The sequence below is a fragment of the Armigeres subalbatus genome, chromosome 2 (genome assembly GCF_024139115.2).
Source record: "Armigeres subalbatus isolate Guangzhou_Male chromosome 2, GZ_Asu_2, whole genome shotgun sequence".
Classification (NCBI taxonomy): Eukaryota; Metazoa; Arthropoda; class Insecta; order Diptera; family Culicidae; genus Armigeres; species Armigeres subalbatus.
Genome location: NC_085140.1, coordinates 332,265,069 through 332,289,467, shown reverse-complemented (window position 1 = coordinate 332,289,467; position 24,399 = coordinate 332,265,069). Strand labels below are relative to the sequence as shown.

Sequence of the window (24,399 nt, the reverse complement as noted above, 5' to 3'; positions counted from 1 at the left end):
CCAGTTATAGAGTGCAACAAACTGCACCAGCATAATACACGTGGGCGGTCGCACCGCATGAAAGTGATCTACACAGTCCCTAATAGTAACAGATCCAATGCACCCACCCAACCCTCCTGGTTCGTAAAATCATGAAAAACGCCTTCCTCCACCGAACCGGCGAGAGAGTCAACTCCCTTCATCCATTGCACATCGAGAGTCTTTCCTTGAGTGGATTGACGGTAACTATCGTTTGGTTCGATCAAGGTGAAAGAAAATACTGCCTTGCCTGCAGTTTGCGCCTTGGAGGGAAAACGTCCAACCTCGCTACAGAGTCAGTTGCAAAGTAACGTTCGTAAAGTTTGGATCACTCCGGCGAAGGTAGTGTTTAGTAGTGCATAAGATATAGGTATCGGATCGGCTCAATCGGGCTTCCGCGTTTACCGTGATCGCATGTAATCTAAATGGTCGAAATTTGTGGGCACGTGCTTCTCAAGATTCAATCTGCGATTGTTCCCCAAACGAGATCGATCTGTCGCCATCATGCATCAACATTCAACAGCCTATCGACTGAGCAAGTACCGTCCGCTTCGGTCCGTTCACTCACCTGAAGAGGGTGTAGATGGCCAACAACGAACGTTTCAAGCGATCCGATGATCGGTGTTGTGGGCGATGCTACAAACGTCGGGTGATGAACGATGGAGCGTTAGTGGGTGAAAATGGAAAAAGTGAAGAAATTTCTATCTCTTTGCACTCTAATTACGTTGGGCGTGCTGGTTGCTGCAATGCGGTTGACGTTGTGGAAACGATACTGTGTGTATAGGATAAAGTGATGAAAACGAGTTGAGTTTGTCCAATGTGGTTGAACAGATGGATTCGTTCTGGTGATTGACGTATTTGTTGAGTTATATGACGGGGTAGCGATTGAAAAAGAGTTTTTATGATGAAGCGTAACTTCGACTTTTGTCAGTTTTATAACACTGTAAAAAGCAAGTGTATCAAGTTTAAACCGAAAATGGTTTTCAAACTACCTATATCGACAAACCTCTTTGCTGAAAAAGCAAAGAATATCGAAAATATTATAAAATTTTCACAGAATAATTCGTAACTGCAGTGATGAAATTCTATTCAGTGACGCTGGGTTATTTCGGTTTCACATTTTTGAGTTTGAAGCTGATATTAGGCAATATCTAGGACAATATGAATAAAAACTTACCAAAAATTTAGATAGGGAAGTTATTGCCAAAAAAGAAGGGCGAAGCAAAGTTTTTGCTTGTATCATCCACCTATTATAATTAGGATCGAGAATATCAAGAGTTCTGACTCATTGATTTCCGTTCATTTCAATGTTTTATTATGAAGAACATGAAGGATTTGTTTTTTTCAATCTGAGAGTTTGTTGAATAAATTTCTTTTCTAATAAATTAGAAAAATCATCAGCTGAAGTCTAAAGGCGTCCAATATATTTCAATGGCTAATTCTCAGTAGGATAACTGTATAGAACTCCTTCATATTCAGTGAACTGCATATTTTTTACTAAACGTGCTTGCATGTCTACCACATATTTATGCTGAAGCCTTGTAGCGAACATAACTGTCGAAGAAAAACTATATGTTAGTAAAAAATGTAATACGCTATCTTAAACTATACTTACAAGTGGCTCCAAGTCCACATAGTATTTGCAACGGCTTCATAAAAGCTTGTAAATTTGGGAAGACGGAATAAAACTCAAATTTTGATAATCCTAAGCACCTAAGAATGAACGCTAGGATTTTTTAAAAATTAGATCTAAGATTATATTCATTGACTGCTTTGATTTCTCTCTTTTTTTGGATAACTTGCCAAAAAATACAATGAGAAAAAGCTAATACCCTCTAATACCTAATATTGATCAAATTTAGACGTTTTAGACGATCATGATCACGATCATGAGGCGAAAGTACCTATCTATATAGATTTGATAGTTCCGTTAGGAGCATAGGGTTATGCGCTAATTCGTCCATGGCGCTAGTATCCGTCATATTAAATTCTAAATCACTAAATACTCGCGAATCGTAAACTAAAATAATCAACTAACCATCTCGCGAGATAGAAAAAAGTGTACACTACGATCTGCATTCATTTAAATTACATTCCGGTGTTACTTACTCGAAATACAGTTAAATTTAACTTTGCAACTGAGACTTTTTGCACAATTTCCTACGTTATCCGTGCGACGAAGGAAAATCCAGTTCGATCACTGCTGTAGAAGACGCGCAACATCGTCACCAAAATCAACGTAATTCACTGATTTTCACCGCACTTTTTCACATAAATTTCCCACTGCGCACTAAATAAAAGTAATGTTTATTGCTCGAATAATTGAATAATAATTGAAAAATAACTGCCGGAAGGCGTTCAAATGATTTGTTTTTTCAAACTTTAGAGCGTTTGAAATTTATTTTCTTCGTCGCCTTGTTTACAGTCGAAAAACGCGTTGCCAAACTGGCGGTTTGAACTGAAACAATCTTATGTTACACATCTGATAATACATCATGCAGTCAATAAAAGTGGGTTTTATTTTCCGCTAGCATAATAAAAGTAGTCTTCCAAATAAATATTTTTTATACACACTCGTCATTCATACTAAAATTTTCTACTATTCCAAAAGTTTGAAACAGGAGAAATAATTTCATACTAGAAACTTGTTGACAGCACTACCCACGTACATGTTAAGCATGCACAGAAAAAAAAAATGAAAAATAAACAGCGCGTAAAACTTGGCATGCGGAAATTTACGCTATTCTTCGCCGAAATGGTCCTCTTCCTAACAAGATTGCTTACAACTTGTATGCAATATTGACAATTTACGTCAAATATTGTATACATTTAGGCTATATCCTGTGTGGAATTACGCTAATAATAGCGTTCCATTTATGTGCATGATTTTTAACGTAAATTTCAGTGGATTTTTCTATCTGTGTGTGTGTTAGAGTGTGTGAGAGTTTGTTGAATAAATTTCTTTTCTAATAAATTAGAAAAATCATCAGCTGAAGTCTAAAGGCGTCCAATATATTTCAATGGCTAATTCTCAGTAGGATAACTGTATAGAACTCCTTCATATTCAGTGAACTGCATATTTTTTACTAAACGTGCTTGCATGTCTACCACATATTTATGCTGAAGCCTTGTAGCGAACATAACTGTCGAAGAAAAACTATATGTTAGTAAAAAATGTAATACGCTATCATAAACTATACTTACAAGTGGCTCCAAGTCCACATAGTATTTGCAACGGCTTCATAAAAGCTTGTACAGCACTACCCACGTACATGTTAAGCATGCACAGAAAAAAAAAATGAAAAATAAACAGCGCGTAAAACTTGGCATGCGGAAATTTACGCTATTCTTCGCCGAAATGGTCCTCTTCCTAACAAGATTGCTTACAACTTGTATGCAATATTGACAATTTACGTCAAATATTGTATACATTTAGGCTATATCCTGTGTGGAATTACGCTAATAATAGCGTTCCATTTATGTGCATGATTTTTAACGTAAATTTCAGTGGATTTTTCTATCTGTGTGTGTGTTAGTTGTTTGACAGACTGAGGCATTTAACTGAATGGCAGCACAATCAAAACCATTTTTATGCAGTCAAAATGGGATTGCACTAGGAAATATTTGTTAACTGGAACCGAAAATAAACTGTCAAAATTGACCGAAATGATAGTTATTCTGCACTAGAGATGGGCGTTCAGATCCGGAACCGTTTAAATGATCCGGAACTTTGAAGTGAGTGAATGATTCGAAGCTCACTTCATGAAAGATCCGGTTCACCAGATCAGCAAATTATCGAGAGAGGGGTGAGATTATGGTCTGTACGAGTCAAAAGTGTGGTTCGTTTCAACATTTTGCATTCTCCTCACGTTTTGATCCAAAGATCCGATCCGTATGAAAGATCCGGATCATTAGAATGAAAGAACCAGATCTGATCCGTTCAACGAAGTGAGTTGCCCATCTCTATTCTACACAAAGTCACAGATAAGTCGCCCAGTTATCCAAGAAATGGCTTGAGCTCTACTCTCAGGAACAAAGATTTGCAGTCCTGTTTTAAGTATGGTACATGCTCCTTGTGGTACAGAGAAAGGATACGTAGATGATCAATTTTCCGGTTTCAAATATGGAACATGCTCTCTGTAGTACAAAGAACAGAATGCGTTCACAGCATATGTTCTTGGTCATCCCAGAAATTCCTGGAGTAAGGACTTTCGATCTAAACGCGTAACTAAAAATCAATTTTCCGGTTTCAAATATAGCATGTACCACAATGGGTACATTACATATTCAAAACAGGCCTTTAGATCGTTGGTTACGCGTGTCGATCTGAAGGCCTCCACTTCAGGTATTTCTTGGATATCCGCGAACGGCTTTCATACGCAGATTCTGTTACAGTAAAACTCCCATGAGTCGATATTGAACGGACCCTACATTTACAAAACAAGCCTGTACATCATTGCATTGGTTACGCGTGTAGACCTGAAGGCCTTCACTTCAGAGATTTCTTGGATAACCGTGAAGATCTTTCATACGCAGATTTTATCATATGTACCACAAAGAGTACATTACATTTACAAAACAAGCCTGTAGATCATTGGTTACGCGTGTAGATCTGAATGCCTCCACTTCAGGTATTTCTTGGATAACCGCGAACATCCTCCATACACATATTCTATTCTATATTTCACAATGTACACATATAATATTCAGAACAGGATAATATTAATTGAATTCATTTTATTTTTATTTAACACGGTATGATGTGGTATGATACCGCATAAAAAAAACTAATTTGGTGTAGGTACTTGTGGAAATCTCACACCAATACCAACTAATTTATTTGACAGCAATCCATGGAATTTTAGACTGGACGAATGAAAATTCTCATGGACGTAAACAGATTTTCATAAGACAAATTTAAAAAATTTAAAGGGTATTTTTGATTACCGATTCTCAATATACTATAATTTCAGTTCAATCAAAGGTAATTGCCTATTTCCGGGGATTAAACCACCCGACTTGGACGTTAATTTACAATGTTATGAAAACTCATATGTGAATATGTACGTTATGTGGAAGATATTGATTTGAAAAATGTATTGGAGGTAACCACTTTCCCTTCGATGGGACTCGAACCCATGACCCTACAGTACGCTAGACTGGTGCTTTAACCAACTAAGCTACGAAGGACCTCCGTCGGCCTTCGCAACCTAGCGGCTACTGAACGAGCTCGAGATTCCCAAATTGGACGCATAGTCAAATCTGGCAACTGGCGACTGGCAAATAGCTTACACAACCTCACTTGATCAGTACCGTTGCTGATGAAGAATGTGTATAGCCGCCAGACATTCTAAATACTCACGCTCCTCTAATGTGGAGGTGTACAATACACATGTGGAAGTATTGGCTTGATAAATGGATTGCGAGTGATTTGACTATGCGTCCAATTTGGGAATCTCGAGCTCGTTCAGTAGCCGCTAGGTTGCGAAGGCCGACGGAGGTCCTTCGTAGCTTAGTTGGTTAAAGCACCAGTCTAGCGTACTGTAGGGTCATGGGTTCGAGTCCCATCGAAGGGAAAGTGGTTACCTCCAATACATTTTTCAAATCAATATCTTCCACATAACGTACATATTCACATATGAGTTTTCATAACATTGTAAATTATACTATAATTTGTTCAATGCGCTAATAGTACACAATGAAAACTAGGAACACTAAAATACGTGTTACATACAACATAGTTAGAGTAAGTAGTTGGGCTAGCGTATAAATTAGATTTGGAAACCAAGCACTACCTACTACGACGGGAATTAGCTCACTACCCTACTGGCGTTTGTTGACGGATTATTACAGGGTCTATCTAAGATGCGCGGCTACAGAGCATACATTGCCCATTCTGGGTTCGATTCCCGGGTCCAGACTGTTTCCCAATGATTGGAATAATGCACATTGGCATAACAAATGGAAAAATCTAGGGTTTTTTTTAAGTTTTTCTATTTTACAGTCAAAACGCAGAAAAGCATATTCAACACATCTATAGACGACTTGAATATTACAAATGATCCCTTGTCATAAGACGAGTTTGTACAATTCCATTTAATTCCACTACTTTATTATACCTTTGACTCCAACTTCTTTGAGCAATGACATCAGACCCTGGGAATCAAAGGAGCGTAAAATCCTTCGTGCATATTAATCGCAAGATATAACAATTGTTCGAAATTAGAAAACAAGATAAAATAGTTTCAAAAAGAAATCATTGATCAGTCATAGCGTAGTTACGTATGTATTGCCATAATTTGACCGCAACTCCGGGAATAACCGATTCGAAATGCGCTACTTTAGTAGAAATATTTAAGTATTCTGGCATCTCGGCATTCGATCCACTGCTCGGCTGTGCTCCATGTATATGCAATATCCCACTAGCCGACCTCAAGGAGATCAGCTGTAATCCAGTAGAAAGTAAAAGTTATTGCCTAGCTCAGTTCTGTTTTGATCCGCATGAAAGCCAACAGTATAGCGAGAGGCAATACAGTAAATGTAGTGTCCTGTACAAATTATGTTCTTAATTGTGTAGTGATAGTCTGTAGTCTGTTTGGTGATCAATAAAATAAGTTAAACCTACTTGCCTCTGTACTGAGAAGAAACCTGTGCGTGTGGCCATTTCAATTAGTGTCCTGGAAAGAAGGAAAGAGATACTTACCTACGCTGGATTTGACGAATGTGTTAAAGATATCCTGTAACGAAAGCTAGTGCTTTGCAACTCGATTGCTGCTCTACTATGTTCCTGTGGGTGGAATAACAAAATTATACACAACGTAGGGACTCATCGAACGTTTTTGTGGAAATAACGACCAATCATATATCGCTTTGACTCAAATCCCAAAAATACTCATATTCCGAACACTCCTCACTTGAAGATTTATTTGAAGCACTTCGTTATTTTTGCATAAATAAACGAATTTGCTCGACAGGCATACAGATCAAGGATATTATAATTGTCCAATATCGGAATAACGTTGAAAATATGCATTTTAGTGCTTTTAAGGTGGCGTTCGGAATTTGAATCAAAGTGTTCGGAGTTTGAGACAATTTTTACCCATAGTTCGGCATACGAGACAAAGTTCGACAAAATAAAATCATCAGTATTGATAAAGTTCAATTCATTCGCAAGCTGATGAAAATTGATATTTTAATATTTTTATTCATGTGTCATAAAGACCTCCGAATTCAAAAATGTGCCTATGGGGCCGTACCCATATTACGTAAGCACTTATCTGGGGAGGGGGGGTCGGTCAATATCTTACGCTGCATATAAATAAAAATTCATTTGTATGAAAAAAATCTTACATGGGGGGAGAGAGGGTCGAAAAACCCAGAAAAATTGCTTACGTAATAAGTGTACGACCCCTATGTGTTCGGAATATGAATCAAAACAGTATGTGCAAAACTTATGCCAAGAAACAAAACAATCTGGAATCGTCGTCCACGTCCACGGAAAACCGAAAGACCCACTGTACAAGATGATAGAAGAAGCAAATAAGACTCGACAGAAGGTCGCACATCTGATGGGTGACGTGAAGCTTGAGAAAAGGTTCCATATTCCTAATCCGAAAGTGGCATCTTTATACTGTCTACCGAAAATTCACAAAAATCCGGTGGGAATGCGGCCTATTTCGTCAAACATTCGCACACCAACCGAGAACATGGCTGCGTGGCTTGTTAATGAGTTAAAGAAATACTCGATATCGCATGGCAGCAGTGTGAAAAATTCGGTAGACTTAGTAAAACAGCTAGAAGGGTTTAAGCTTAGGAGAGGTGAAATCCTAGTGTCCTTTGACGTTGCCGCGCTACAGGTCGGACTCGATTATCCGGAGTATCGATTTTTTTTTCACTCCGGATAATCGAATCCTCCGGATAATCGAATCACTAGAAAAAAATAAAATCTGCAGTAAAATGACGAAAAAATTATGTTTTATTGTATTTGCAGTGGTGTAGTCAGAATTTTTTTTGAAAAAACTCGGATTAATCCGCCTAACGGTATCGGTGATTTTCTGGTATACAATGGAAAATAGTATTTTTGCCATAACTTTTGAGTCTATAGTACGATCCAGCCAATTTTCAATATGTAATGATGAGACAGGATTCCCATTTGAATCGAACTTGATGGTTGAGCATAGGTGCCAAAAAAATAACTAGACTATTTACGCACTTTTTGTACAAAAAATAGTATTTTGGTCATTATTTCTGAACCCAAAGTTTGATCTAGTCAATTTTCAACAAAAAGCTATGAAACTTTTGAGTCAATTGTCCGATCTATCCATTTGTCAATAGGAAACAATATAAAGGCTCCCCCAGACCTGAGTGATTTCATCGCCTCAACGGCAAAAACTAGTCGCCGCGATTTTATCGTTGGGTCGCTGTATTTAGGCAATGTTCCAGTTACTCTTCCACTCCAACGGCGACAGAATCGCATTCGCCAAGCGTTAGAATCGCGTCGCAATTTTTCGGTCAAGTCACGTGTGTTAGGGGGAACTTAATAAGATTTCCCGTTAAATGCAACCAGTCGCAAGCAAATTGGATAAGGATAAGTGCCAAAAATGGGCCCCAATTCGCCGACCATAGACGGTCGGTAAATAATTCTATAAAGCTCCGAGACATCTAAAATATGTTTGTTTTTGGAGAAAACAAATAGCCTTTCGGTATACTTTGTGTCCGAGGGAGACAAAAAGTGGTCTTTCGAATCAAACATTAGGCAATGATCCGCGCATCAAATAGGCTAGATGTACCAGTTGTGGCTATAGCACCAGTTGTCGCACTAGTGCTGTATATGCCAAATAGCCAATCAAATCACCGCAAACCAAGTTCATATCGATAAAGCATATTCATATGATACGATAAAACCTTTGATCTCCTCCAAAACAAGCAAAGCATAATTGTAAAAAATGATTTTGCTTAATTTTTGATGTCCTTTGCACCAGTTGTCGCACTAGCAGGGAATCAATTTTTCTAGAATGCGCTTGCGAAACAAGCGACAAAAGAGAACCAACGACAAAGCTTTGTTTTTGTCGGAGATAATAATGACAAAGATCCGACAATTTTTGTCAGCAACAAAAAAGAAGACAATCTTGTTGCTAACTTTTCATCCCGTTATTTTTCATTATTTCTAGAGCAAATTTCGGTTTTATGCTATCACAGTTTCTGCTTTTATGGAAATATTCGAGAATCGAACAATGATTACAATATTAGCATCGTATTCTCGGAAATATCAAAGCATGCAAGGCAAATGATTCTTGTCATATTGTGTTCGGGTTCTGATAAAGGTTTGTCGCTAGGTGCGTTTGTCAGTAACAAACTCTGTTGACGACAAAGGGTATATTGTTAGGCGTTGCTCGAATATTGATTCCCTGCGCACTAGTGGTCCCTATTTGGCCAGTCCCATAAGAAAACAATGGGATTTGCCAAATAAGGAACCAAAATTAAGAATAGTGCCACAACTGGTGCATGCGTTCCTATTATGGATTAATCAATTTTGATGATTAAAACAAATTTTATTGTGGTTTTCACAGCTGTTCTAAGGAGCAGGAAGTAAAACCTTTCGCTTGATATATAAAGTTCACCCACACGCCTTTTACTTATTTTTAAAAAAAATAGTTGTTCTTATGTATGGCGACAATTGGTACACCCACCCTAACCATTTACAGGTCCTTGCAATCTCTTCTTGGTAACGTGATTCCGTTTGTTGCTGAAGATGTTCTTCTGGAAATTCGCGATTTTTGCGTTACGTAATTAATGGATTATTCCTTAAAGGGTGATATTCTGCAATATAAATTCCTTTAGGATAACTCCAATTAAAAGGTCATTATTGGTACTGATGGAGCATTTTGACTTGTTTTGCATCATCTTCAATGGCAATTGTACTAGAACAAAGCGTTTTATCACAACGTCGGTAGGGAAATATTTCTCTGCCCCTTTTATCGAATTTGTATCAGGTGACGAGCAAATTGTTTTCATGTCTTGATATGATGAAGAAAAAGCCTTATGCTTTATGTCCATCGTCGTTAATTATAAATTGAGAGCGAATTCTGCAACCAATGTTATACATCCAAACACATCGTTTCATGGTGGCAAGGCTTCCACGGAAATGTTTTTTTTTTCTTTATTAGGGAGGCTTTTAGCCCGAGGCTGGCTCGTCTCCGACCACGGAAAAGTTCTTGAAGCGAGAAGTTTGTGGACATGTTCTGAAGAAAATAATTGATTCATACAAATAAAATAAATATGTAGAACAACCCTATTTCAGTCCCTCCCATACAAGCTACGTTCATATTTATTCATATAAACCTATTTTGTATGAATATAATAGTAATATAATCATTTGAGTTCATGAAGTTGATATACAAGCCTATAGTCAAATTTCAATATACAAAACGACCACTTTTTCATCCCCCTCCTACAACCTAGATACGCCACATTGTTAAAATAATCATAGTGTATATTATCCTACTGAAAATAAAAATTTAGAATTAAAAAAATTTGAAGAAAAAAAAAATACTCCGGATAATTGAGTCTAAAATTCCGGATAATCGAACCCCGGATAATCGAGTCCCCGGATAATCGAGTCTCCGGATAATCGAGTCCGACCTGTATTTCCGAGCGTACCAGTTGGTGAAGCACTGCATAGCCTTCGCAAGCACTTGGAACGAAGCAGAGTACCTCCTAATCACGTCGAGGCGTACATCTCCGTGGCTCAGGTGTGTATGGACCAAAACTTTTTTACCTTTAGGGGGAAGTTTTATAAGCAAACTTTCGGTCTTAGCATGGGTAGCAAAATTTCACCACTGTTAGCTAACGTCTTTATGAGCGACTTTGAAACTGAAGCTCAAAATGATAAACGTTTTCCTAGAGTTTGGCGGCGCTATGTAGACGATATTTTTGCGCCCGTGAAAGAACGCTACCTAGAGCAGACACTCGAATTTTTGAACAACCAACATAGTTCAATTAAATTCACTGTGGAAAAAGAGGTAGATGGCAAACTCCCCTTTCTTGATCTTATGATCACGAAAACAGAAGATTGTGCCCTGAAGTTTGAAATGTACCGAAAACCCACATCAACTGATCGGTACATTACATCCGACTCCAATCATTTTGGAGCCCAGAAACAAGCAGCGTTTCACTCTATGGCGCATCGCCTGTACAACATACCCATGGATAAAGCGGAATTCGAAGAGGAAGAAAACCGGATTTATAACGCAGCTGAAGTCAACGGGTACGACAGGAAGTTTGTAGAAAAGATTCTGCGTAAGCACAAACGTAAAAAACACCGTCAAGAAGTCACTACACTGGAACCAGAAACAGACAAGTGTAGAAGAATAAGTGTACCATTTTATCCCAGACTAACAAACCCAATTAAAACTGCACTTCGACGACAGGGATTGCAGATAGTATATAAAAGTGAGAACACTTTACGTGATTTACTCTGCAACCTAAAGGACAAGGTTCCACCGGAAGAGCAGTCGGGAATCTATCAAATTCCTTGTGATGACTGTTCTGCAGTTTACATCGGTCAGACCCGCCGCAAGATAAAAGTACGTTTAAGGGAACATAAAAATGCTGTGGAATCACACAAAACAAACGAATCGAGCGTGGCTGTACATGCAGTAAACTATGGTCACAACATTAACTGGGAGAATTCGAAACTGTTAAAAACAGTAAGGAAAAACTCCCAGCTGAACGCTTGGGAGTCTATGTTCATCACAAATGCCAAAGAACAGCTGATGAATGAAGACGATCCTCCCATCGTATCCAACCTTTTCGGCCTGGCCGATACAAACCTTCCCTAACTTCAATTGCAACCGAACGTGTACGAGCAACGTACGAAAAGTAGTCAGTTGGACATAGTCCTGATGATGGGCAACATCGCGCCCGAAACCGGTCGACGTAAAAGGTAATTTTTTAAATCTTAGTTGACGAATGTAAAAACGATAAGTGTTATGTCTTGTCTCGCGTCGCGTTTTATTAGTGTCGTGCTGTTTTTACGTTAGCATAAACCACAAAATCAAAAGTGGAACTATAGCCCCCCTTCTTCTTCTTCTTCTTATTGGCATTTCATCCCCCACTGGGACATTGCCGTCTCGCAGCTTAGTGTTCATTTAGCACTTCCACAGTTGTTAACTTCGAGGTTTCTAAGCCAAGGTACCATTTTTGCATTAGTATATTATGCCCAAGGAAATCGAGACGATTTCCAATCCGAAAATTGCTTAGACGCGCATCGGGAATCGAACCCAGCCACCCTCAGCATGGTCTTGCTTTGTGGTCGAGCTAATGAGGGCCCCAATAGCTCCCCCTAGCCCCCTGTAGTTACACCAATAATAATGCAAGGGGATGCAACTACGATTGAACAACGGGCGGTTATAAGGTGTGCTTGATGGTGGCGGTATGGGCAATGTGACAGCGACCTAATCAGAATCTGCTGATACATGTTGAGAGTGGCCAGATGGGAAATTTACAGATTGACACTCTGAAACCTAAATCGGAGTTATAATCGAGATTCCTATCTCATCTGTTCAGGAATGATGACGGTTTTGAATGCCTGCAAATAAGGATGATGTTGTAATCGAACAAACAATTCAGTTCTCCAAATGAATAACAGTGTGCGTGATTTCGCAGTGTTTGTGACGTGTTTTCTGCAACTAGATTACCACCCACTTTTGATTTATACATCTTACACAATGACATTAGTGTTGGTGATTTTTAATTTATTATCAGACTAAGGCCGGAGTGGCCTGTGCATAAACGTCTTCTCCATTCAGCTCCATTCAGGATCATGGCTTCACGTCGCCAACCACTCAGACTGCGGAGGGTCCGCAAATCGTCGTCCACCTGATCGATCCACCTTGCCCGCTGTGCACCTCGCCTTATTGTTCCCTTCGGATCGTTGTCGAGAACCATTTTTCATCGGATTCCTGTCCGACATTCTGGCTACGTTCCCGGCCCACCGCAGTCTTGCGATTAGCGCGGTGTGAACGATGGATGGTTCTCCCAACAGCTGATGAAACTCGTGGTTCATTCACCTCCTCCACGTACCGTCCGCCATCTGCAACCCATCATGGCACGCAACACTTTCCTTTCGAACACTCCCAGTGCGCGTTGGACCTCCACGAGCATCGTCCAGGTCTCGTGTCCGTAGAGAACTACCGGTAATAAGCGTTTTGTAGATAGGGGTCCTCCTTACCCTAGCGGCAGTTTTCGGATTGGAAATGTCTCGATTTCCCTGGGCGTAAAAGTATCATCGTGTTAGCCTCATGATATACGAATGCAAAATATTCGGTCGGAGTGTTTTACGGAGTCTAAAGTACGTACGATATCCTGCCATGATGCGTCTTCGATTTTCTCTGCTGGTATCGTTATCGGTGGTCACCTTACTGGTGACTGGCCCAAGTACACGAATTCTTCAACCACCTCGATTTCTTCACCACCAATACAAACTCGTGGTGGGTGGCTTACGTGTTGGTGATTCTGGCCGTGGAAAACTCAATAAACGGCGAATTGTTAACGTGGGTGCAGGTTTTTACCTACTGGTCGTAAAACTGGCGGGACGACGATAAAAACTAGAGATCCTACATTAATATCTTCTTCTTCTTTTAGGCATTACATCCCCACACTGGGACAGAGCCACCTCGCAGCTTAGTGTTCATTAAGCACTTCCACAGTTATTAACTGCGAGGTTTCTAAGCCAGGTTACTATTTGTGCATTCGTATATCATGAGGCTAGCACGATGATACTTTTATGCCCAGGGAAGTCGAGACAATTTCCAATCCGAAAATTGCCTAGACCGGCACCGGGAATCGAACCCAGCCACCCTCAGCATGGTCTTGCTTTGTAGCCGCGCGTCTTACCGCACGGCTAAGGAGGGCCCTTACATTAATATAGGATCCCTAATAAAAATAACACAAATACAGTGATGCTTCCTTAGTGCAACGGTAGATTAGACGTTGAAACAAGGTCAGAACGCTCCTCCATGGTTTTGCCACCTCCACCTTGCGTTATATTTTGTTACACTAAAAGTTACGCATAACGCGAATCATTTTTTTTTTTATTTTTAAATTTGATTTTTTTGAATGAATGATTGAATATTTTTCAAAAATCCTTAAAGATACCGAACTTTGTTCGAAAAAATAGTAAAAATAACATCTAGTCTGTTTGCCACATTGCTGAATTCCTGCGCTTTTTAGTCTCGCGATGAATATTCACCATTTCTGCATATAATGTTATTTTATGGGATGACACTTATAGCATTTTTTTTTTGTTTTTTGGAACCCCCTCCCCCCCTTGTAAGATTTTTCCCAAACAAATTATTTTTTGTTTGATAGACCCCCCATATTTGCTTACGTAATTATTGAACTACCCCTTCCTCGGCATAATTGAACCGTTCTTCTTCTTATTGGCATTACATCCCCACACTGGGACAGAGCCGCCTCGCAGCTTAGTGTTCATTAAGCACTTCCACAGTTATTAACTGCGAGGTTTCTAAGCCAGGTTACCATTTTTGCATTCGTATATCATGGGCTAACACGATGATACTTTTATGCCCAGGGAAGTCGAGACAATTTCCAATGCGAAAATTGCCTAGACCGGCACCGGGAATCGAACCGTTAAACCATTGTAATGGTCACTCGTGGCCTCAAATTATATTTCCGAATTAAAAACTAAACTGATTTCAATGAAAATGAGTTTTTTGAACAATTCTGTACTACGCAAGTAAATAAACGTTTTTCTCCACAATTAATATTTTATATCACGGAGAAAAGCAACGGACTTGGTAGTCATATGGCTACTGCTTCTGCCTCATACGCAGGAGGTCGTGGGTTCAATCCCAAGTCCGTTCCATTCTCCTACTTTGTATCTTTCTCTATATTTCTCATGTTCTAGCAATCGCTAGAACTGGAAATGGACTTCCAAACCGTTTCCATTACTATTCCTATACCTTCAACTTGAGTATTCTAACAGTAATCTGCAAGAATTGGAAATGAACTATAGAGCTCGTTTCCTACATCCAATTAGAAATTAGATCAGTTGCTTTCTCCTATCTATCACATTGGCAGCTCGTTAACCAAGACGGACCTCTGCCAAGACGAAAGTGCAGAGGTATATTCGACTTGTAGTGGGCGAGTAATTGCATCATCATTTCCACCCCCTTCCCTACATTGACTTGCATTCTGACGTGGCAGGCGCCAGTATGACCTAACAAATGAGATCACCAGTACTTGTACATTGAAGATGTGTGCCTAGTCCCAAGCAAACATATGTTGGTTCCCTGTGCAAGAACAGCTGATCTGGTCATAATGGAGTAGCAACTACGAGCAGTCAATCAAGCTCAAGCTCAAGCTCACAATTAATATTTTATATGACGGAGAAAAGCTGTTCGAATACATTCCGTGGTTTCCCAGGAAATACTTGTTTTAGCAGGGACATTTGGAACTGTTGCCACTACTTCAGCAGGTCACCTTCCTGTTCCAAGGAACATTCCTGAACACCAGCCGTCTCCAAAGAAGTCCCTCCACTTATGGACAAGGAACTCAGCAGCTTTCAGCATGCGACGGCACTCGAAAGCTTCTGGTACGGTGTTGGCTCCAGACAGGATGTTGTCGACGTAACAGTCTTCATGGATGAACTTGGCCGCCATTGGGAAGGAGTTGGCTTCGTCAATGCAAAACTCTAGCAAGCTTCTGGTTGCGAGAAATGGGGCGCACACTGTTCCATATGTTACCGTTGTCAACCGCTCGCCATAGGATCCATTGAAAGCACGAATGAGGTGGATTGACTTTGATCTGCCGATACATTTTCGATACATCAGCCGTGAATACAACAAAGTGCTTTCAGAAGCGAACGAGGATGATAAAAATGTCGTTTGGAACAGCGGCTCCCACTAGAAGGCCTTGATTGTTGATGCATCAAAGACCACACGGAGTTTTGTGCTGAAACTAGATGGGGCATGTAGTAACGAATCTTGTTCGGCTCGTCGAATTCTTCTCACGGCTGTGTCCATGTGCTTCGTAGTCGTCAATAAACTTGATGTATTTGATCTTCAGGGTAGAGTCCTTCTTAATTCAGAAGAGCCAGTTCTCGGTTTTCCCTCAGCTGGGAATCTGACTTCACCGACTCCCGTGATGGGTACAGGTGTCGGTACTTTTTGGACTGACAGGCAGTCTACCATACTTTTCAAAATAAAACTCACCAGAAGCACGCAGCCAGAGTCCAGAAGCACGCAGCACGGTATATCAGGAATAAGAGAGCCGACATGAGCATCGCCGTTTTGGGTTCCTCCGGTTGAGTGTTCGGAATGGCGGTGTTTGAGGACGGACGAACAGATAGTTGAGTTTGCCGTTCTGGCAGCACTGTTGGAGCCGTGTGCACCGGCCTTGTGCACCGGTGGTGCTTGCTCGGGTTCCTCACGCAGAAGGGTATGATGCAGGGGTTCAACTCCTACACCTTTTGCCTTTCTCGTACAACAAAGTTTTTTTTAGACAGAATCACCGTCGTCGATCAGAGGTCGTACAAATGAACACTTAACACCTAGCATGAGACAACGGACAGGACATTTATACACAGAAAAAAATAATGAAAAATAAACAGCGCGTAAAACTTGACATGTGAAAATTTACGCCTATCTACGCTGAAATGCTGCTGTTGCTAACAAGATTGCTTACAACTTGTATGCAATATTGACGATTAACGACGAATATTGTATACATTTAGGCCATATCCCGTATGAGATTACGCTAATAATGGCGATCCATTTATGTGCATGATTTTTAGCGTGAATTTCAGTGGATTTTTTTATCTGTGTATAACACCCAAATGATCAATGGAGATTTTTTCGGATCACGAAATGTTTTTTTCCTTACCCGAACCCACACACTCCGCACATGCGTCTATCTATACGATTGACGTCGCTAACCGCATAGCCACGAAGGCCCCATTTTGTATTACGTTGAACTGAGGGTCACTTGTCTAACGTACGGCACTCGTACTGATGATGTTTCTTTGGGGGTCACTGCGTGTGCTTTCTGGTTTGCGAGCTGCATGGATGGCTTGGGATTTCCTTCCTTTACCATAGCTGCCTGGTGTCGATTTTGGAACCTTCCCAAAACGAAGTCTGGAAGTTTTCCGTGGTCCTGGGTCCTCTTCCACAGCTGAAGCATCCAGTCGTCCAATCTTGTCGTTACTATCTTTAATATAGCAATAGAGCTGACATCGCGTCAACTTGGATGCCTTGATACTCCAGACCTCCAACGTGCCAATTAACTGTTTTCACCAGCAATTCTTTATGGTTCCTTTCCGCGATGGGTAGACCTGCCAGATGAGTGTCGACGATAACACGAGGATTCCCGAACTGGTCTTTCGACTGTTACCAGGTCTGCTTAAAGTTGTTGTATACTGGATCATTTTAGCTGTGATCTATCCAGAGGCGTCACCGACGAGGGCCTTATCAGGATGGTGCAGCTTCATGGCGTCAGATTCATTGCTGTGAACGACGATGACTTCGAACATCGTCCGGAACATGTTCTCCACACGCTATGTTTAAAGGCAACTATTATGCAAAGTGAATGCACCTCGGATGTTAAGCCATTAGATCATAGTTTTTGACCTCTAGTTTAAGGATCTGTGTCGATTAAAATATTTCATCGGTGAAATTTTGACTTTTTTACTATTTAAGGTAATATTTTTAACCTAAAAAGCCTTTTCTGATTTTTTTTAAATTTTTTGAAACAATTTATATAAAATCCAACCACAACTTTTTTCCTGGTGCTTTAAGAAACATTTTCATATAAAAACATTTTTCATATGATGAAAATAGTAGAAGTTATATTAAAATTATTGCCAGTCTTAAATGTTCTTACGGTTTATTATGAATAGTTCTGGAGCCTTCCTTAGCCCCTGCGTTAAGTTACACTGCTACACTGCAAGACCATGCTAAAAGTGGGTGAGTTCGATTCTGCCTTGTTCAGCAAATATTCTCGCCTTCCTTGGGCATAAAGTATCATCGTAGCCTCATGATATACGAATGCGAAAATGGTAACTTGGACTACAAACCTCGTAGTTAATAACTATTGAAGTGCTAAATGAACGCTAAGTTCATAGGCATATGTCAGAGTGGTTGATGTAATGCCAATAAGAAGAAGTATTATTAAATTTAAGAACATATTATCACTCTATAACACTTCAAATCAACAAAAAGTTAAAACTACGCACTAGTTCAAAGTAGTATTTATGTTCTGTATTTCAAACTTGATTGAACCTCAATGGACGTCTGCATTATGTGACCACTGTTATATTAGACTGGCCCAGGAAACAAAAAGTTGTGTAATTCCACGGGGCACCCCCCAGGATTGTGTCTTTGGGTGAGAAAATCAATCTCTGAAAATTTCAGCTCAATCGCTTGTTGCATAAGCTGGCGCATTTGATTTGAAGTTTGTATGAGGATTTCAGCCAAAATGTATAGGAAAATACACCTCGGTCACTCATTCGATCCGGAAATTGGTTCTGATTGCTCGATTGACCTCAGAATTGCAAAAACGGCAGTTGGTATGCTACATAACAATTTCACAGAACATTGTATGATGATTAAATAGGTTTTAGCTGATGCGATTCGATCAAAAAATCCAAAAATACACAAATCAGCTCCTAATAAATCAGCCGAAAACTATATAAAAGTTCATTCAATCATCATGCAATGTTCTGTGAAATTGTTCTGTAGCATACCAACTGCCGTTTTTGCAATTCTGAGGTCAATCGAGCAATCAGAACCAATTTCCAGATCGAATGAGTGACGGAGGTGTATTTTTCTATACATTTTGGCTGAAATCCTCATACAAACTTCAAATCAAATGCGCCAGCTTATGCAACAAGCGATTGAGCTGAAATTTTCAGAGATTGATTTTCTCACCCAAAGACACAATCCTGGGGGGTGTCCCGTGGAATTACACAACTTTTTGTTTCCTGGGCCAGTCTAATATAACAGTGGTCACATAATGCAGACGTCCATTGAGGTTCAATCAAGTTTGAAATACAGAACATAAATACTACTTTGAACTAGTGCGTAGTTTTAACTTTTTGTTGATTTGAAGTGTTATAGAGTGATAATATGTTCTTAAATTTAATAATACTTCTTCTTATTGGCATTACATCAACCACTCTGACATATGCCTATGAACTTAGTGTTCATTTAGCACTTCAATAGTTATTAACTACGAGGTTTCTAGTCCAAGTTACCATTTTCGCATTCGTATATCATGAGGCTACGATGATACTTTATGCCCAAGGAAGGCGAGAATATTTGCTAGACAAGAGCGGGAATCGAACTCACCCACTTTTAGCATGGTCTTGCAGTGTAGCAGTGTAACTTAACGCAGGGCTAAGGAAGGCTCCAGAACTATTCATAATAAACCGTAAGAACATTTAAGACTGGCAATAATTTTAATATAACTTCTACTATTTTCATCATATGAAAAATGTTTTTATATGAAAATGTTTCTTAAAGCACCAGGAAAAAATTTGTTGTTGGATTTTATATAAATTGTTTCAAAAAATTTAAAAAAAATCAGAAAAGGCTTTTTAGGTTAAAAATATTACCTTAAATAGTAAAAAAGTCAAAATTTCACCGATGAAATATTTTAATCGACACAGATCCTTAAACTAGAGGTCAAAAACTATGATCTAATGGCTTAACATCCGAGGTGCATTCACTTTGCATAATAGTTGCCTTTAAACATAGCGTGCTCCACCTTCCCATCGAAACTGGAATGGGAGCTCGCAGTAGCTGTTTCTGTATTACATATTATCTGGAGTTTTCCGGTTCCACTTGCTGGAGCTACGGTTTGTTTTGAAGAGAGCCGCTCGAGTTTATCAAGCGTCTCGATATGGAGCTCGCCAAACATCATCAGCATTTCATGCTGATCCTCCTTCTAGGATTTCTCGATGCACCGGTGCGGTGCTAAGTACTCCTGGTAGTGGACATCAAGTTTCTTCGCGAAGACCTTCAGCAACGTTTTAGTCACCATGGGGCCATATTCGGTTTCCTCGAGGCTGTTATTGATGACTCTCCGTTTCATTTGGCCACGCGGGTGAACCAATCTCTTTAATGCTTCCGGGTTACCCACATCGGTTTCACGTGTGTTCTTGGACTTGTCCTTGTCGGACTTAAGAGTGTTATCTACACCCATTCTCACACGTCACGCTTACACAATTGCTCTATTCTCAACACTCAGCCTTTTTCTATTTTTTCTGGGTTCGATATGTTTACTTGAAAAAATAGCACACCGTCAAGCAAAAAAAACTGCCCAGAATTTGTGAATCAACTTAAATACGCCGTGATTCAAGTAACGGATTCGGGATTGGTTTTATCGAAAAAAGAACTATAAATAAATGGAAGTTTCATTAATTACACATGGTTTGTTATAGGCATCCAAAAAATATGTGAATAGTCACGTTATTGGAAGCCTCTCTTTCTTTCTAACAATATGACAATTTCCAGGGCAATTACAATACGATTCAACCACATTGGACATTCTTGCACTTCCGTCGAATCAATTTTCACTCCAGTTCATCGTTCATTATCTCTTTCGGATGGTAAAAGATCTATAATGCATGCATTAATTAGGAGTGCACTGATCCGCTGAGCGAGCATGCACGTTTGCCGCCTGTGTATTCCTCCATACGAACGCTACAGTTAGCGAGAAGTGGTTGAGTGGTTATACGGGGCGCGCGCGCGATCGAACTCGATCTCCTCAGCTCGCGCTCCTTCTTTAGTAGTGGATCAACCACCATACGGCAGTCGCCTATAAGCCAACGCAACGCAGAAGATTCATCGCACATGGTGCACCAGAGCGCTGAGTGTTGACAACCCCGCGAGCAGAAAGGAAAAGTGGTCCCGATCGCGATCGCAAACTCGCTCATGCTCACGGCAGTTTCGCATCGGGCTGGCCGTGCCGCTTCGTCGATCGTGTCGGCGTTGTTGTTGATCGCGCGCCGCTGCATTGCGTCGCGTGCAGCGTGCAGCAGAGGTAAACCAACTGCGAAGGAGATCGGATGCGCGCGCGTTTCGCTCATTATTGGTACTCGGAAGCTGCGACCGTGCAAGTAAAAGTCGCAATCAAGATCAAGTTTGGTGGCTTTTCCATCGCGTGACGACGGTGACCCGCGATGAAAGGGAAAACTTGTGCCTGTGGGTGAAAAATCGCGTGTGACAAGTCTTGATTTCAGGGCTGGTAGTGGCAAGTGATGGTGTTCAAAATCAAATACCTGGTCTAATATTTAAAACATGCTCTTGGTCCCTTCATATTTTATAAAAAGGAAAAAAAATATAAAGATTAATAAAATATAAAGTTTCAAGCAGAAAGCTAAATAACAGAATTGTTAAGTGTTATGGTACATGGCATGTTATGGTGTTAGCATATTTTGAACTGTGAAAACAAATTACTATAGAGGTCAAGCACTAATTATGTATGGTAAAAACAGTTGTGATGAAGAGAGCTATCTGACATTTCTTACATTCTTAAAATAAGTCTCTAATTAATTGTGAAACTTCTGTTTAGAGGTGGCTTTGGTTGTAAAGTGCTGAACAATCTCTAACGTAATTGGTGAATGACCATATATCCTATTCGAATCTAAACTGAAAATCAAATATCTACCAGCCCTGTGGTTCGACTATAGTGAAACGGGTAATGCGTTCAATTGTGAGTCTAACGATCGAGTTTGTATAGTTTAAACCAAATTTGAAAAAGATCAACGATCGCAACCATGAAAGCGTTGCAATGAAACACAAACAAAATTTCCAAAAGTGAGTTCATCAAACAATCAACAACTGGATGGTATCAACACAATATCGTTCGGCGTGGGAAAAGTCGGAGCAGAATAACGAAAATACGGTGCGCGCCGTTAAAGTAAAAGTGTGTGCAGTGGCCTTCCGAATCAGGCGGAAACCGAATAATTGAATTAATATCTGCATCGCTGGAAAATCCTCACCCGAGGAGGGAAACAGACGGAGATATACAAACATTAACCGCAAACGCCTCCGCCTGTCCGATTGATTCGGCGCGCAAGACAGCTGCTGCCGGAATGGGTCTATTTATACTTTTCGCAACGGCCGCGCTATTTACTTTCACTGGAAACGGTACGTACCAATAACCCGTAAACGAGATGCTTTTTTTTTTGGTTAACTGCAATGAAGAAGCTGTATAATTAGTGTTGATGTCGGTCGGGTGGGTTCTGGACGATGGAGGTTACGAAAACAACATATGAATAGTTACTGCTGTGGCAGGTTGTTGCGTAATTTCATCGGGACAAAGTGAAAGTACGTAATGCCGACGTATTTAATTTATGGTGGAACAGGAGCATTCAGAAAATAAATACAAGGTCTGTTGGCTTGCATTTTTGTACATCTAGCACAGTGATCTCCAAAGTGCGGCCCGCGACAACTTGCAGCCGCGATTCTATCGTTGGATCGCTGCAGGCAATGTTCTATTTACGCTTCCATACCAATGGCGACAAAATCGCTGTCGTCAAGCGGTAGAATCGCGTCGCGTGTGTTTGGGGAAACCTTTACTCTACGAAAAATATTTAACGAAATCAAGTTTTTTTTTTATGTATAGAATCCCAAACATATTTGGTTCAGAATCGCGAACGTATCCTATTCTGAATCTCAAGCGGATTCTTTCCCGAATCGTAGACAGATTCTTTTCGGAATCTTCAAACGAATGCTGTTCATTCCCAAACGGATTGAATTCAGAATCCCAAAAGGATTATGTTCAGAATCTCAAAGCATTCTACTCCGAATCTCTACCGGTCTTCTGTTCAGAATCACAAACGGATTCTCTTTACAATTCCAAACGGATTCTGTTTAAAACTCCGAACGGATTCTATTCAGAGTCCCAAGTGGATTATTTTTAGAATCTCAAACAAATTCTGATTATTCTCAAAGGGGATCTGTTAGGAATTCCAGAAGGATTCTGTTTAGAATCTCGAATGAATATTGCTATATTACAAAATACTGAGTGGATGCTTCATAGAATCTCGAGCGGATGCTGATCATAATCCCAATAGGGTTTTTCTCAGAATCTTTTAGCTACTGACGCGAAAGGATGCTATGGCTTCTCGTGTCAAGCCCGCTATTGCAAAATCGGTAGGTACTTAGACCTGTGCGCCGCCGCACCACGCCGCCGCCGCCGACACTTATTGACGTACGCCGACGCCGGTCAAGGTGTCGGCGGCGCGCCATACGCCGGTTGGCTCCACGCCGCCGAACTTCGTATTTCACGCCGATGATTGAGCAACACAAACGCAACCTTCCAAACCAAAGCAACCTATTAGACATTAAGGCCCAAATTACCGTAATCCAGTCATTGACAAGAAAACAGCCACGTGCTTGTACCACCCCCAGGAAAAAATCCGCCCACTGAGGAGAAAATGCATTCCCCAGCTGAATCGGGGAAGCACTCTTGTTTTAAAACTAATCAACATATAGTGGTGACTTCAATACATCCGCTTCATTTGGATGAATTTCGTAATATTATTTGAAAAAACTGCCTTTTGCAGAAAAGATTGCAAAGTTGAAAAAATATTTTTCCAGGAGGGGAAACCGACGATTTACTCTCACGCTCTCTTAAACTTTGCAGATACTCGAAAAGCATCGTTCAGTGTTGCGTGTTGATTTGTTCTATATGTTATGCTTGTTTTCTCGAATATGTACGTAAACATCAAGCAATAATCTATGAAAATGATGCTTTTCATGCTATATATTGACACTAAATTAGGGGCCCTCCTTAGCCGTGCAGTAAGACGCGCGGCTACAAAGCAAGACCATGCTGAGGGTGGCTGGGTTCGATTCCTGGTGCCAGTCTAGGCAATTTTCGGATTGGAAATTGTCTCGACTTCCCTGGGCATAAAAGTATCATCGTGTTTAGCCTCATGATATACAAATGCAAAAATGGTAACTTGGCTTAGAAACCTCGCAGTTAATAACTGTGGAAGTGCTTAATGAACACTAAGCTGCGAGGCGGCTCTGTCCCAGTGTGGGGATGTAATGCCAATAAGAAGAAGAAGAAGATTGACACTAAATATAAGATGTAAGAACTGTAAAAACGCAAGCATTCATAAGCAACGCAGGTTATTTATTTTTTCATAATTCAAGTGTTGATAATGTAATGTAATGCTAAAATAATAATGTAATGCTAAAACGGCATCACTTTTCATGTACACAGAGAGAAGACTGATCATATGGTCATGTAAACAATCCATTGAATCTGGACGAACATTTGAGAAGGTAGTCAACTGCATCATAATTTTACATTCATTTAAAATGCATGTAGGAAATTGTGTAATTA

The 24,399-nt window shown here is 40.2% G+C and overlaps 1 protein-coding gene across 4 annotated transcripts in view; it reads left to right on the top strand.

The window, feature by feature from the left end:
• Positions 1-268: 268 nt before the first annotated feature.
• Positions 269-24,399, top strand: part of LOC134212771 (chitin deacetylase 1) — an 86,207-nt gene continuing 62,076 nt past the window's right edge. The window contains exons 1-2 of one of the 4 annotated variants that reach the window (XM_062690920.1): positions 269-360; positions 21,712-22,190. In XM_062690920.1, the coding sequence (XP_062546904.1) occupies positions 22,136-22,190 (55 nt within the window). In that variant the 5' untranslated portion in view covers positions 269-360; positions 21,712-22,135. Of the gene's footprint in view, positions 361-21,087; positions 21,243-21,711; positions 22,191-24,399 lie in introns of those variants that run through there. The other 3 variants (XM_062690921.1, XM_062690918.1, XM_062690919.1) reach the window with 3 other exon arrangements.